The 16,308-nt window shown below is 35.4% G+C and overlaps 1 protein-coding gene and 1 long non-coding RNA gene across 5 annotated transcripts in view; both read left to right on the forward strand.

The window, feature by feature from the left end:
* The window catches only part of LOC147833274 (uncharacterized), a 331,056-nt gene that overhangs the window by 127,854 nt on the left and 186,894 nt on the right, over positions 1-16,308 (forward strand). The gene's annotated exons all lie outside the window — the stretch shown is intronic.
* Positions 1-16,308, forward strand: part of taf2 (TAF2 RNA polymerase II, TATA box binding protein (TBP)-associated factor) — a 25,197-nt gene continuing 8,889 nt past the window's right edge. For 2 of the 4 annotated variants that reach the window (XM_087285236.1, XM_087285237.1), the window contains exons 1-18: positions 29-188; positions 268-348; positions 491-535; positions 1,138-1,298; positions 3,334-3,452; positions 4,023-4,164; positions 4,453-4,684; positions 6,738-6,922; positions 7,018-7,131; positions 7,898-7,997; positions 9,625-9,710; positions 9,809-9,944; positions 10,175-10,329; positions 10,922-11,036; positions 11,134-11,243; positions 11,366-11,431; positions 12,564-12,816; positions 14,821-14,961. In XM_087285236.1, coding sequence (XP_087141362.1) covers positions 4,025-4,164; positions 4,453-4,684; positions 6,738-6,922; positions 7,018-7,131; positions 7,898-7,997; positions 9,625-9,710; positions 9,809-9,944; positions 10,175-10,329; positions 10,922-11,036; positions 11,134-11,243; positions 11,366-11,431; positions 12,564-12,816; positions 14,821-14,961 — 1,833 coding nt within the window. In that variant the 5' untranslated portion in view covers positions 29-188; positions 268-348; positions 491-535; ... (1 more) ...; positions 3,334-3,452; positions 4,023-4,024. 4 annotated transcript variants of the gene reach the window in all.

Below are 16,308 nucleotides of genomic sequence, written 5' to 3' on the forward strand. Positions count from 1 at the left end.
AAAAAAAGAAGAACAACAACATCCAGGCAGGAACTCGGCGCGGGAGGGCAGAGCAAAGCAACAACATGGCTAAAGATTTGGGGCGAAAATTGTTTTGTTGGTAATTTCATAATAGAAAAAACTGAAGAGTGTCGGTACATGTTATAACAACACTTAAACAAATAAGGACATGACGAAATGGACTTAAGGTATTTTTGAGCCAGAAGAAAATTGTTTTTAGTTTTTTTAAAACATATTCAACCAAAACACTGGTTTTGTTTTTCCCAGGGTTTAAGTGAATAAACCGAAGAAAGAATGAACCGCAAGAAAGACAAGGGCTTTGAGAGCCCACGACCATATAAACTATAAGTATCAAATACGTTTTGTCTCTCACTGAATTGACTAACGTAACGTTTACGTTAATCACAGTTGTGTTTACATTGCACATGAGAATTAATTCTGATGATCGCTATTTACGTTACTCTTTGTTTATCTCTATACGACCCATCAGGTTGTCTGCATCAACAATGTAAATTTTCAGAGGAAGTCTGTCATTGTGAGTATGCAATTTCCATTTCTTCGTGAACGTTATGTGAATGAAGCAGAAAATATTAAGGGACTTTGTATGCAGTCTATTAAAAATTTAAACAGCGAGGCATGATGTATGTGGAAAATTTGCAATACGTCTTAACAGCATTTTTATTAAGAACAGATTTAAATTGACGTTCATGGTTTCATGATCCAGTAATCACATGCATTTATAGCCATTAATTAAGCTAATTTTGTATAGTTGTAAAATGTCAGATTGTAATGTTATGCTGTCTTGTTATAGAGGTAAAGTTGATTTTATATTCGCACATTTATTCATTCAGTAGTCCCTATCGATCGGAATTAGCCTGCAAGTATGACTTCTAAACAACATTAATACTATCTAATTGATTGTGAACAATGTTGTACTTTGATAAGCATTTGCTGCTAATATGATTTCCCTATTTAGAATTTGCAAAGAATACTTTAATGAAATTATATTGTTTAGGAGAATGTCTGAATATCCGAATATAAAACCAACTTTACCTCTATTGTCTTGTTATGGCACTGATATATGTTCTAGTATTTTTGAAAGCTCATGGTTTTATATCTGCCTGTCTATTTGAATAGGGTTATGTGGAGCTGACCATCTTTCCAACAGTGGTGAACCTGAACCGCATTAAACTGAACAGCAAGCAATGCCGAATCTACAGGGTCAGAGTGAATGATCTTGAAGCTCCATTCATTTACAATGACCCAACACTGGAGGTCTGCCATCATGAGTCTAAGCAGTAAGTTCAGCTCATCTCTTTATTTACTTCATTGGCTCCACATAAAAAAACAAGCAACCACCACAACTACAAAAACATTTAGATTCACATTTTATATAATTGATACTGGTGTAGTTCTACAGATGGTGGCAACAACACCTGATTTTGATGGTTTTGATGCTGTAAGAATTTTGTCGTTAATAAATGCACATTTGACAGTAGGTTGAGTTTTGAGTAGTAGGAGTGCGAGTTTGGATTGAGGTACTTCATTAAGAAAAGTATTGCCATCTGTAAAAGTTGCAAAATCGAGACTTAAGTCTTCACATTTCATTTTATATTTGTTGCTTAGCAACCTGGACACCTCCAAATGGCATTAAAAGTGTCACGTGCTGTATTTATACGGTATAATTCACTGCAAAATGTCATTTCGATCTTAATGTAATGATGTATTCGTGACCACGAAATTGCACTTGAGCTGATGCGCTTTTTTGTTTACTACCGAGTGGATGCATGCTTGCCTGCCAATGAGGTCTACTTTAGTGAACAACAGGTAATAAATTTGAAAATTATGTTCAGATTTTTGCACAGAGCGATCATTTAGGAACCTCGCGGGAAGTATAATTTGCCTGTATTTTTTTTTAAGCGACGGCAGCCATGAGTGGCGCTAGGCAGTGAAAGTGAAACCAAACCACTAATATCATTTAAATAATCATACCACATTTAAAACTATGATTACGGCAAGCATTTGATATGTTTTTTTCCAAGTCCACGATTCAAAGTCTTTACAAAATAGTAGAACTACACATAGGCCTAATGTTATTAGTGTTGTTTTACCTTATGTTTGAAAAATAATAATAATAGCCTACTCGTATATAACCTTTATTTTACATCTACAGAATTGTGACTTTGATTTTAGGTAAAAAAATATTGTATGTATATTTATATATATATATATATATATATATATATATATATATATATATATATATATATATATATATATCGCTGCACAATTAATCATAAAAAGATCGCAATCTCGATTCGTCCCCCTAGACGATCTTAGTCCAGCATTTCTACGATTCTGTCAATTATTTTTTCATACATATTAGGCTATGTTCTGTGCTTTACTTTTGTGTGAACTTTGTAAATAAATATTTAAATTGACATATTTTGTGAGTATAGTAAAGGTCAGTTAAACAAAAACAACGGAAACCTCTTGAATATGTCACGTGTTCTAATCATTTTTGCCACAACTGTATATTTCTGTCAGATTTTATTGTTACTTAAAAATGGTTCTTTTATTAACTTTTTATTAAATATGTTTTATTAATATGTTATTGACAAATTCCTTGGTTATTTAATACACAAATAAATAATTATTACTAAGCATTTTCTATTTTAGTCCAAGTGCATCCAGATGTTTCAGTCCAAAGTTTGAATTTTGTTGCATTCCTAGTTAATACACTACCTGTTGGCCGATACAGCAAAGCTGTTTATGTGCAGCAAGCATTTTTGTCGGTAGAGCTGTAGGAGAAATGAAGAGTGACGGACTTTGTCTTTTATCAGTTGAGTTCATTCCCTTTTAGACACATCATCTATGTTCACCTATGTTTTAAATCCTCCAGTTCACCGGCAAGGCTAATGGGTGGAATAGATAGACCTGCTGCACTGCTATCCACTGTGTCTGCATTCAGAAGTCCTCCCCATTTATAGTGTTTATATAAACATGTTTATAATCATATAAATTGTGGTTATGTGTATAAGAAATTATGAATTACAAATGTTGCAGGGAAGTAAATTATGGTTTATTTATTTGCATTTTAACTTTGTAAACTATAAAATGCATCTCCTCGTGGTTTGTGTCTTATTTTGTGACACAACCGTTGTTTGCTCCCCTCTTTTTTTTTTTTTTTTAATTCTGAGGTAGACTTGAAACGAAAAAGGGGGTTTTATGGCATATTGAGTCAGTGCATCACTTATGAATATCTCTTACTATTTAGCTTGTCATTGGTAATAATGTTTGTGTATATTTAAGCTATTACTTTGTCATTAACAGGAGAAACCTGAACTATTTCTCAAGTGCTTACACGGCAGCAGTTAGCGCTGTGGATCCAGATGCTGGGAATGGGGAGCTTTCTATTAAAGTTCCTTCTGAGCTCTGGAAGCAGGGGGATGGTGAGTAGATAAAGCAGCATATGCAAAATGCAATTTACTACAGGTTCTGAAAAAGTGTTAATTACTTCTGTTTATTGAAACATTTTTAAATTTCAAAATCGTTTGTTTGCTGAACAAAGGATTTGATGATAAATATAAATAGTTTTAAGTTACTTGTAGGGGTGGACAAAATGGACAAAAAATTATATCACAATATATTTCTTAATTTGGGTCTATAAAATGTAATTCTGATATCAATATAATTTAAAGCATCCGAAAAAATGCCAAGAACGGCCATTATGAATATCTGTACAAATCTGAAGTCTGGAAAATTAATTTGCTAAGTCTGTGAAACCTCCTGCTGTATAATTTTTACAATTATATAATACTTTGGAAATAAAACTGTTCGAATACATACATTTTCAACTTTTGATTTTAATTAGCCTTCATACAAACAAGAAGGTGAAATAAACATGAGCCATCAAATAAATAACAATTTCAGATCTCATTAATATGATGGATAGATAGGAACATGACATGGCATGATTGTTTCAATAAGAATAATCCGTTTGACCTGGTGTTTGTCTTCAGAGATGAAAGTTATGAAGGTGTACATTGAATTCTCATTGGACCAGCCAAAAGGAGGCTTGCATTTTGTAGTACCTGATGTGGAAGGAAACATGGCAGAAAGAGCAGCCCATGTCTTCTCCTTCGGCAACCAAAACTCCTCGCGGTAAGCTGCAGACGTTCTAATTCTTGAAATTGAAGATAATTTATAGGTTAAAGATTTAGTTTGTTGCCACAGAGATGACCAAATTATGTTAATTCAGGAAATTGCTTAGATTACAGTCCTGTTTTATCAAAACTGTGCTTTTGAATTGGGTTTAAGGTTAAATGTCTTTAGTTGTAAATCTGTAAGAGAATTTCGGAAAATGTAAATGTCATCGGTGAAACAAGTGTTCCTCTGTATGCTAATAATAATATTTCTGCTTATTTAATTTTTTCCAATTTTCTCTACTAGTTTCTGGTTTCCATGTGTGGATTCATACTCTGAGCTGTGTACGTGGAAGCTGGAATTTACAGTGGATGCTTCCATGGTGGCAGTCTCATGTGGGGATTTAGTCGAGACTGTTTACACCCATGACATGCGCAAGAAAACATATCACTACATGCTGCCAATTCCCACTGCGGCCCCTAACATCTCAATGGCTGTAGGACCCTTTGAGATTCTTGTGGACCCCTACATGCATGAGGTTTGTGAAGAAATCAAATTTTTTTTCGTTTTCAAAAAAAAAAAAACGCGCGCATTGACCAGAGAAGAAGGTGGGCCCTAAAGTTTTGGCAATTTGATTTGTTAGATTTAAAAAGGATCTTAGAATGTTCTGGTCAAAAGGCCTCTAAAATAAATGCAACGTTTCAAAAGTGGTCGAATGGAAAAAGAACAATTTACAAGCTATTTTGTAAGTCAAAGGTGGTATCCCAATAAATCCTAAATTTTTTGCATTAACACCTTTTTATTCTAATATTCTTTTTGATTGTCATGTTTAGTATTCTAACTATACACAAGTCAGACATTAGATTTAGTACAACATCCAGAATTCCTAAATTGAGAGAGTTAAATAAATAAGGCTTATACAGTGCATCCAGAAAGTGTTCATAGCGCTTCACTTTTTCCATTTTGTTTTTGTTACAGCCTTGTTTCAAAAAGCATTTAATTCATTTTTTTCTCGAAATTCTACATACAATACCCCATAATGATAATGTGAAAAAATATTTTTTTTTAAATTGTTGAAAATTTATAAAAAAATAAAAAAACTGAAAAATCACATGTACATCAGTATTCACAGCCTTTGCCATGAAGCTCTAAATTAAACTTAGGTACATTCTGTTTCCACTGATCATTCTTGAGATGTTTCAGCAGCTTATTTGGAGTTCACCTGTGGTAAATTCCGTTAATTGGACATGATTTGAAAAGGCATACAAGACAGGATTGTCTCGAGGTACAAGATTGAGGAAGGTTACAGACAACTTTCTGCTGCTCTAAATGTTTCAGTGAGCACAGTGGCCTTCATCATTCATAAGTGTAAGATGTTTGGAACCATCAGGACTCTTACTAGAGCTGGCCGGCCATCTAAGCTGAGTGATCGGGGGAGGGCCTTAGTCAGGGAGGTGATCAATTACTCTATGGTCACTCTGTCTGAGCTCCAGCGTTTTTCTGTGGAGAACCTTACAGAAGGACAACCATCTGTGCAGCAATCCACCAATCAGACCTGTATGGTAGAGTGGCCAGACGAAAGCCACTCCCTGTCTGGAATTTGCCGAAAGGCATATGAAGAACTCTGACCATAAGAAACAAAACTCTCTGGTTTGATGAGACTAAAATTTACTCTTTGAAGTGAATGCCAGGCATTATGTTTGGAGAAAACCAGGCACCGCTCTTCACCAGGCTAATACATCCCCTACAGTGAAGCATTCTGGTGGCAGTATCATGTTGTAGGAATGTTTTTTAGCAGCAGGAACTGGAAGGATAGAGGAAAAGATATATGCAGCAATGTACAGAGACATCCTGAATGAAAACCTGCTTCAGAGTGCTCTTGACATCAGACTGGGGCGACGGTTCATCTTCCAGCAGGACAATGACCCAAAGCACACTGCCATAATATGGAGTGGCTTCACAACAACTCTGTGAATGTCCTTGAGTGGCCCAGTCAGAGCCCAGACCAAATTCCTATTGAACATCTCTGGAGAAATCTGAAAATGGCTGAACACCGTCGCTTCCCATCCAACCTGATAGAGCCTTAGAGATACTGCAAAGAGGATGGGCAAAAATTTCCAAAAACAGATGTGCCAAGTTTGTGGCATCATATTCAAGAAGTCTTGAGGTTGTAATTGCTGCCAGAGGTGCATTAACAAAGTATTGAGCAAAGGCTGTGAATACTTATGTACATGTGATTTTTCAGATTTTTTTTATTTGTAATAAATTTGCAACAATTAAAAAAAAGTTCACATTGTCATTATGGGCTATTGTGTGTAGAATTTTGAGGGCATAAATTAATTTAATCCAATTTAGAATAAGGCTGTAACATAAAAAAAATGGAAAAAGTGAAGTGCTATGCATACTTTCCGGATGCACTGTATTATTTGTGATTGTGTGTTTTTAGAATACATGATTTTTAGAATCTTGACAATTTTTCATGTCATGTTTTAATTAAATAACTTTATGTATTTGTTGTTTTCCATAGTTATGGATTTTATTGTTTACTTTTTAGTAAATTGCTATAAATCAGATGTGTTTTGTCTTCTCAGGTGACTCATTTTTGCCTGCCTCAGCTTCTGCCCCTTCTGAAGCACACCATGTCCTACCTGCATGAGATTTTTGAGTTCTATGAGGAGATCCTCACCTGCCGCTATCCTTATTCTTGCTTTAAGACAGTCTTTGTGGATGAGGCTTATGTGCAGGTCTCATCATATGCATCGATGAGTATCTTCAGGTATGTGTTTAATTACATTATATACTTCTAAATTTTGGTGACTTTTATATTCAGCATCAAGTTGATGCACTGTTTGATGTGTTTGTTCTTCGCAGTACCAACTTGCTGCACAGTGGTTTGATCATAGATCAGACTCCTATGACCAGGAGCTTTCTGGCTCAAGCCCTGGCCCAGCAGTTTTTTGGCTGCTTCATCTCTAGGATGTCCTGGTAAGCATGTAGAAATAACAGAGCCAAGTAGTTTGATGTTTATTGCCAGCCACAAAACTGCATGTTATAGCAGTTTTGTTATTTCGAACCTATGCTCACAATTAATGTACATACATTAGTTCTAGACAACATAATACTGGACAATATGCCCAAAATGTATATCATGATATATTTCTTAATTTAGGTAGATACAACATAATTTACAAATCGATTTGATTTTTAAAAAAGCCTTAGAAAAACTTTCAAGAACAAAGAAGAAAGGTGAAACAAACAAAAGCCATCAAATAAGCATAAAACCTTTAGACCTAATTCATATTTTTAACATTAACTATTATCTATATAATTATTCTAATGTACTGAAATGTAAAAAAAAATCAGACTGCTTCAGCCAGTACAAACAATTAAGCAAAACTAGAAATAGACATGCTTAAGGGATAGCAAGCAATAGCATGCCACATGCAGTATGACTCGTCTTTTGAAACGGCTGTTATTGGGGATGGTGCTGATGTCTCAGTTTTGTTTACATTTTATTGTGCTTCATCCTCTTACTCAAAAGTCTAACAGATGTTATAAGTAGTTAGAAAATACAGACTTCGGTTCTAATTGTCACTAAAATTTGACATGGCTTTCAAACACGTCAATATGCTTTCAGAAATATAATGAACTGCTGATGAGCGTTGCATTTCTGTGATGTATGTCACTTGCTTTTATTCTGAAGATGTAACCTGAACATTTAATGGTGTATATATTGTATTTTGTTTTGCAGGGCTGATGAATGGGTTTTGAAAGGAATTTCAGGATATATTTATGGCCTCTATCTGAAGAAGACCTTTGGAGTCAATGAGTATCGTCACTGGATTAAGGAGGTATAGATTCATGTGGTCAGATGGATATGTTTAAATGCCCACATTTTTTAAATGCTTCACACAAAAATTAAAATCACATACCCATTACTTTCCTTTATGTGGTTTAAAATTTCTATGTAATTCTTTCTTCTGTTGAACTCAAAAGATGTTTTCAAGAATGCTAGTTGCTGGGACCCATCGAATTCCATAGTATGAAAAATTACAGTGGAAGTTGACGGGTCCCAGGAACCAGCAATTTACAATAGATCTTATTTTGTGTCCAACAGAAGAAACAAAGTCAGATTTTGAATAGGTGAGGGGTGAGTAAACTACTCTTTAAACTGTAGGGCTGTGCCAGTAAACATACCAATATGCTGGTACAGTTCTCAGGTGTAGCCTGATTTCTCTTTCGAGGCAAATTTGATGCCTAGAATATAGCACCTTAATTTGGGCAGAGCCCAAATGTATGGGCTCATGTGCACATTATTCAGCACAAAGTTTCTAAATTGTTTGGCCATTTATTCTTAAGTGTATGTATATTAGTGATGCACTGACCATGATTATTTATTGCCGAGTTAGATTTTTTTACTAGCAAATATTGCAATATGACACCGATTTCTGAAAAAAGGTAAATGTTATTTTATTACTAAAAAACAGAAATAATGTCAGATTTTTTATTTGTTTTCACAGGCATTATGAACATTATTTATTCTGTGAAACATGAAATTTAATTAGAATAATAAAACAATAATTAGGAATCTTTACAGATGTGACACTACATCTGTGTGGATTTCTATAAGGTATACAGTGGGCACCATTTGAAGTGGATCATCACATCTTTTCAAAGTTCTCCTAAAACTATTGAACGACTCCAATTCTTGTCCTATGCAAATTTAAAATTTTGTCTTGTTGAATGTCGACAACTGTATATTAAAATTAAGCATAACTCGCTTGCTGCCATATTCACTTAGTTTACAACAGGATTAGGTTTTGTGACTTAAATTGTAATGCTTTCCACAAGATTTAGAATCTAGCAGTGCACTTGGGATGTCATGACGTTGGATGAGAAGGCCTGGCTTGCTGTCAACATTTTGATTTATCCCAAATGTGTTCTGTTGGGTTGAGGCCTGATGTGCAGTCATGTTGAAAGTGGAAAAGATTATACCTCACGTGTTCCCACAATTTTGGTAACATACAATTTGTCCAAAATTTTTTGGTATGCTGAAGGAAATTCTTGTCACTAGATCGAAGGGGCCAAGCTCAACCCTTGAAAAACAACCCCACAACATAATCTTCTCTCTTCCAAACTTTAGCTTGGTACAGTGCAGTCAGGCGAGTGTTGTTCTCCTTGCAACTTGGCAAACACCAAGGCTCATTCATCAGATTGCCAGACAGAGAAGCGTGATTTTCAGTTGATCTTTCAGCTGCTCTGAAGACCACATGAAGTTCGGAGATCTAAAACTATTGATTTTGCAGAAAGTTGGCATGGCCAAGTTGCTGTTGTTTTGAATTGCTTTCCTTTTTCTATAATACCACTGACAGTTGCGTATGAAATTAGTAGTAGTGGGTAAATTTCATGATTGCCTTTGTTGCACAGATGGCAACCTGTAGAGTTTATTGCTTTTTTATAAACTTTTCTAATCTACAGGAACTGGACAAGATTGTGGAGTATGAGCTAAAGATTGGCGGAGTCCTGCTACATCCCACCTTCTCTGGAGGGAAAGAAAAAGACAAGTATAACCTTAGCCTCAGTTTTTCGAAAATATTTTTCAAACATGCTCATTTAAATTTATGAAAAAGCTCTTCCATATGATGTCTTGTTTTCCTTTCAGTCCAACACCCCACCTGCATTTTTCCATCAAACACCCACACACACTGTCCTGGGAATATTACAAGATGTTCCAATGCAAGGCCCACTTGGTCATGAGGCTCATCGAAAACAGAATTAGCATGGAGTTCATGTTGCAGGTATAGTAACATGGAAGTTGTATAATTCATTGAGAGATGTATTTTTCATTATACTGCTCATTATACATTTAGTGGCTTATCTTATCAATTCCTCTCAATTCACCTTTTAGACAAACCCCACACAATAGTTTGCAACAATTTTTCTATATAGTTTTTTGGTTGTTATTGTGGCTATTCATATTCTGATAAGATACTGTAATTACAGTCTGAACATTCAAATTTCCTATCAGGTGTTCAACAAGCTCTTGAGTCTGGCCAGCACTGCCTCATCCCAGAAGTATCAGTCTCACATGTGGAGCCAGATGCTGGTGTCCACATCTGGATTCCTCAAATCCATTTCCAATGTATCAGGGAAAGACATAGGACCACTCATCAAGCAGTGGGTGTATCCTTCAAATGCATACGCCTCTATGTGGAGTGAAGTTGGAGTTCTTGAATTATTTTGTAGCACTTGGGAATACTTAATTCAGTTTGTTCAGCGTATGCATTCTGTCATCAGATATTGATGTCCCTTTATTAATTATGAATAATGAACATATTAGATAATGGATAATGACACCAACATTTTTATTTCTGTTGAAGGTGCATAGCCATGTAATGACTGGAATGATGTGCAATTAGCAGCAACTGCTGGGACTTAGGGGGCTTGCTTATGAAGGTTATAACTAATAAACAGTAGAACCTAGGACTGGGTGAAATATTATGTTTTAACTATATTTTTATTTCTTTTTTCAAAACAATGCAGTATTAACCAACACCAATAAAATGTATATAGTTTGCCTTGTAGTGGCGCTGTGCAGAATGATAGTGTATAAGGTGTATTCCCACCAATGACCTTATTGTAATAAACTTCATTAATTCATTTTCCTTTGGCATAGTCCCTTATTTATCAGGGCTCGCCACAGTGGAATGAACTTCCTGTAATAAGCTTATTGTAGTTAACCAATATATTATTACCTTTGACTCATCAGCCTCAGAGACCAGAGTGGAGTGGTCAAATTTTTTGGAAGTTTTGCTTTTAACAGGAAAAGAAATGTTTTGGAACTAGAGATTCGCCAGGACTACACATCATCAGGCACACAGAAATATGTGGTAAATGCATACAGAGGAAAAATAAATGGCTTTATGTAATTAATGAAGACACTACAATAGTCTTATGTGGTCCAACATCGTTTTGTCCATGTTTTAGGGCCCTATAAAAGTGACAGTACAGGAATTGGATGGGTCATTTAACCACACTTTGCAGATTGAGGAGAACAGTCTCAAACATGACATTCCCTGCCACTCCAAAAGCAGAAGGTGGTGTTTTGTATCTAGAATAAATGTAATGAAAAAAAATCTAATTTAATTGCATTTAGTTTTTCCATACAGCACTTACCGATATAGAAATTATTATAACTTGTTTTGATTACTTTTGGCAGGAACAAGAAAAAGAAAATCCCTTTGATGAATGGAGAAGAAGTTGATATGGACTTGTCAGCCATGGAGTAAGCCTTATGCTCTTATAGCACATAGCTCAGTTTATAGCTTCATTACATCAAGGATCTTTTAAGGCAGGGGTCTCAAACTCAATTTACCTGGGGGCCGCAGGAGGCAAAGTCTGGGTGAGGCTGGGCCGCATAAGGGATTTCACAAAAAAAAGTCCTCAAATGTCATTATTAACAGTTTTAATTTTTTCTTCTGAACATGAAGTGTCCTGAACATTAATAGAACATTGAGTGAAGATTATGAACAGTTCTTATGAGCATGGCATCTTTTGCCTACTCCTTGCTGCCAGAGACTTGACAGCGCTTCTTCTCACAAATCTGAACCACATTTGGCTTTAGAGCGGAAGCAGTTGAGACCCTCAGTATGGCTTGGGGGAACTCACTCAAAACTTCCATTCCTTCACCTAAAAAAAAAGGCGTATATATGTATAAATAAAACACCCCCACCCCACTCCAGTCACATCAGTCTGTACCAGTCTGTATCTACCTATAATATATATAAGATGCAGGCTGTAGCTAGGTAGGTGGCAGGCTGTAGATAGGTAGCTAAGTGGCAGGCAGGGGCGGGAACAGCTTACCTTGGTTCTGGCCGGCGCGAGTTCCCTCCTAACACTTCCCGCCCGTCACAGCGTCTAACAAAGGGGCGGGGTGCGTGGTGCGTGGAGCGCTCTCTCTCCCCGCTCCGCTGATTCTGTCAGTGTACAGCGGTCGGCGCGGGCCACAAAATATTGCACTGAGGGCCGCGAGTTTGAGACCCCTGTTTTAAGGTGTCATGAACTGCATTTTTAAATGTATAATATGCTCTGAGGTCCACTTAATTTTTTTAATTTTAATTTTATTTTATCCGATCAGGAATTTCACAATTTTCTCTCATTTTTTTGGCACGATTCTTTCAAAACATAATTAAATTCCAACTGCTGTGATTAAGCACAATAAGGGTAGTAATAGTAAAAAAACGTTAACTGAATGTATGAAACATTTTTAATGGACAAGTAGCTAGTGACATGATAAAACAACAACATGAGGGTGTGTATTTAGTGACAGAATTTAAATTGGTGGTTGAACTCATTTCATTATCATATCTGCAAAAAAAAAAATAATAATAATGAACTTTTCTGTTGTGATGTCACAGTGCTGACTCTCCTCTGCTGTGGATCCGAATTGATCCAGACATGTCAATCCTGCGGAAGGTGGAGTTTGAACAGGCTGATTTCATGTGGCAGTACCAGCTGCGCTACGAGAGGGATGTAGTGGCCCAGGAGGAGGCAATATTGGCTCTAGAAAAATTTCCAACACCACCATCACGACGTGCTCTTACAGATATCTTAGAACAAGACCAGTGCTTCTATAAAGTCCGCATGCATGCCTGCTTCTGTCTGGCTAAGGTAAAATGACATTCTTTTTGTAGAAAGTAAATAAGATGCAATTTAGCAATGTAACACACACTACTTTTGCAAAGTTAAGGTCAGCTATTAATTAATTAATTTAAGAATTTATTTATTTTTTAATGAATGACTTTAGCATTTAGATTTAGCAAGGATGCATTACATCAGGGGTTTTCAAAGTGTGAGGCGCGCCTCCCCTGGGGGGCGCCAGAGCATGTCAGGGGAGGCGCGGGAAAAATATTTTATAATAAAAATATAATTATTAAGTTTAATTATTATATGTATTTTTTATTATTTTTAAACGTTTTAATTAAACAAAGCTAAAATAATAATACGTCAAAAATAAGAAAACCTTTTTACCCAGAAGGCCATAGCTGTGAATTCGCTTCTGTTTGGCAAGCCCGCCAATACAGGTATATGCCTGCTAATCATGCTGCTAATGCAATGGATTGGTTTCTGAGACCCCCCGATTCAAAGCCTTCAAGTTCAGGGCTTAAACCCAAAAGACGACGATATGATCATCAGTATTTGAGTTTAGGGTTTTGTGGACAGGACCAGCTGATGAACCACGACCTTTAAGTGTGGTTTGTCAAGATATTTTGGCTAATGACAGCATGAGACCCGCTAAACTTCGGCGACACCTTGAAACCAAGCATGATGAGGTAGCAGGAAAACCTCCAGAATTTGTGTATGTGTGTGTGTGTGTGTGTGCGTGCATGTTTGGGAGGAGGGGGGCGCCAATGGATAAGTTGTGTCAAAAGGGAGGCCCACTGTCTTAGACTTTGAAAAACCCTGCATTACATTGACCAAAAATTTTAAATACAGTTTAATTTTATTCAATAACTCAAAAAATGCTTACATTTTAAATATAACAAATTAAGCAGCACAGCCATTTTAAGTGTAAAATTATGCCATGGGTCTGTAACAAGTTTGGCAAAGTATATTACAATGATTTCTCTGCCGACACTGAAATCTTGTAATTGGCAAGTAATGGCTGAATGACAATGCAGGTTTGCTGATGTTAATATACTGCATTTTATAACATACTAAAATGAAAACGTTATTTCAATTTTGTTTCAGATAACGCCAAAAAGATTTTTGACTGCACTGCTTTTCTGTTGAAAAGAGAAAATAATGAGTCTGATGACTTTAAGGCTTTCATTAAACCACAGTTAGTGAAAGAGTTATAGATAAATAAGCCTACACTTAAACCAAATGCATTATCATTAGTGTTTCCGTCTAAATTCTTTTGTATGTGGTGTGAAATTCATACTGAGGAACCACAGGAATTAAGCATGCTAGTTCTTGTAAGTCACTAATGGGAAAGAGTTCAGGCTTATTCACGTAGAGACCTGGCAGTTGGTCAGTTACACTGCAGTCAGTAAGGCAGAGACCACGCTGCCTGATTTTCATAACCTGTCAGCTAGTAAAATTCAGGGCTAAAATTATGCACAAGTGTACGATTTTCTCCATTTATGACAGTTGTTGACAAGTAAGATGGGTGTTGACAAGCATTATTATGCTTATTGTCTATCATTTCTTTTTTCAGCTTTTTCTCAACGTGGATTTTAATCAATATACAGAAGTATTTTGTTTTTGGGCTAAAAAAAAAACAATGGTATTGAAGACAACCATCCCTAAAAGCAAGCTGCACAATATGGCATTGTATCAGTATTTTATATTGTGAGTTGTGTTGAAAGCAGCAGGCTATTCCTGTGGCTCACAGAGTGCACATTAATTTAACATTACAAACAAAGCCTAAAATGATAATAAATGTGGATTTTTTTAAATATCTTAAATCCTTCATTGTTTTTCTATTGCATATTTTAGTAAGAGACATCTTTAATGATTAAGCCATGTGAGTTTTCTTCCCTGGGTTTAGTTTATTTTTCTTATAGCACAATATTGATTATTCATTGGTCAATTGAATTAGCTGTTGACATTGCATACTGTTTGAAATTATAGTACTTAGGTTTGAAATGCAACTATGTTTTACACTGTTAGATTGCAAATTCCATGGTAAGCACCTGGACTGGCCCCCCAGCCATGAAGTCTCTTTTCACACGCATGTTCTGCTGCAAAAGCTGCCCAAACATCGTCAAGACCAACAACTTCATCAGTTTTCAGAGCTACTTCCTGCAAAAGGTAACACCTGATTCCAAAAGGAAAATATGGAATTAACAAAATAATAATTAATAATCATTCCTAATGTCTCTCAATATAGGTATATATTAGTTGACTACGAGTTCACTTGTGTTGCCATATTTTAATTACTATTTTGAAGTATGTGGCAATGCCTACTAAGCCACTGAAAACAATAAGCACATTATTAAAAAGAGCAGTTTGTGTAGTTAAAAAAGATGGATATGATGAGCCTACATTTTTTACTTTAAAGTTTAATGATTTTGTAGTGATTTTGTAGAATTTAACATACTTTTTAAAATTGTGCACAGAAGTCTATTTATAGGTATGGGATCAATCAGGACATTTTTGTTTCATTATGATGAACTTTAGGGATGGGTAGTATAACCAAAATTCTGTCATGGTATGAGTAATTGTAAAGATATCTCTATCTATCTATCTATCTATCTATCTATCTATCTATCTATCTATCTATCTATCTATCTATCTATCTATCTATCTATCTATCTATCTATCTATCTATCTATCTGTCTGTCTGTCTGTCTGTCTGTCTGTCTGTCCGTCCGTCCGTCCGTCCGTCCATCCATCCATCCATATATATATATGTATATATATATATATATATATATATATATATATATATATATATATATATAAAATATTATTATTTTTTTCTGTTATAAAAATATTTTCTTTCCAAAAATGTGTTTTTGAGAAGTGTTAATTACAGAGCCAAGTTTGAGGTTTTTATTACTCATACATGTTAGCTATTCCTCGTACGTGTTAACTCACAATAAATTAAAGTAAGGTTTGTGTTTTTTTTTTAAAGGATACCGTCTCTGCATCTATCTTATTTTGTTTCTCATATACGTTTCTCGTATACTGCAGTTACAGCTAGTGTCAGCGCTGGTTTAACCATGATTGTATGATTTAGTAGTGACAGCACTGGCATTGCTGCAGAGTCAGATATCAAGTACCTGCAATAACTACACAGCACAGACAGACTTTTCACTTTTATCAGCATAATAAGATTGTGCTTTCATAGCTATCTTTCATGCAGAATGGACATCCTTGAAAGGAAAATTCACCCAAAACTGTAATTTGTTGTTATTATTTACTTCTTTTCTGTTGTATACAAAATAATATATTTTGAAAAATCTGTTCAAAATATAATCTTTAAAAATGAAAACCCATAAAGGAATGGTACTGCTTGGAAATATTAATAGTGTATTTAGAGTACAGTTCCATTTTTTTAGTGAACTAACACTTTAATGCAGCCTCTGCATACAAAAATGACTTAAAATGCGGGCAATGATTGTATAAAAAAAGGATTTATGGTAAAATAAATAC

The sequence above is a fragment of the Danio rerio genome, chromosome 16 (assembly GCF_052040795.2).
Source record: "Danio rerio strain M-AB ecotype USA chromosome 16, GRCz13ab, whole genome shotgun sequence".
NCBI classification, from domain to species: Eukaryota; Metazoa; Chordata; class Actinopteri; order Cypriniformes; family Danionidae; genus Danio; species Danio rerio.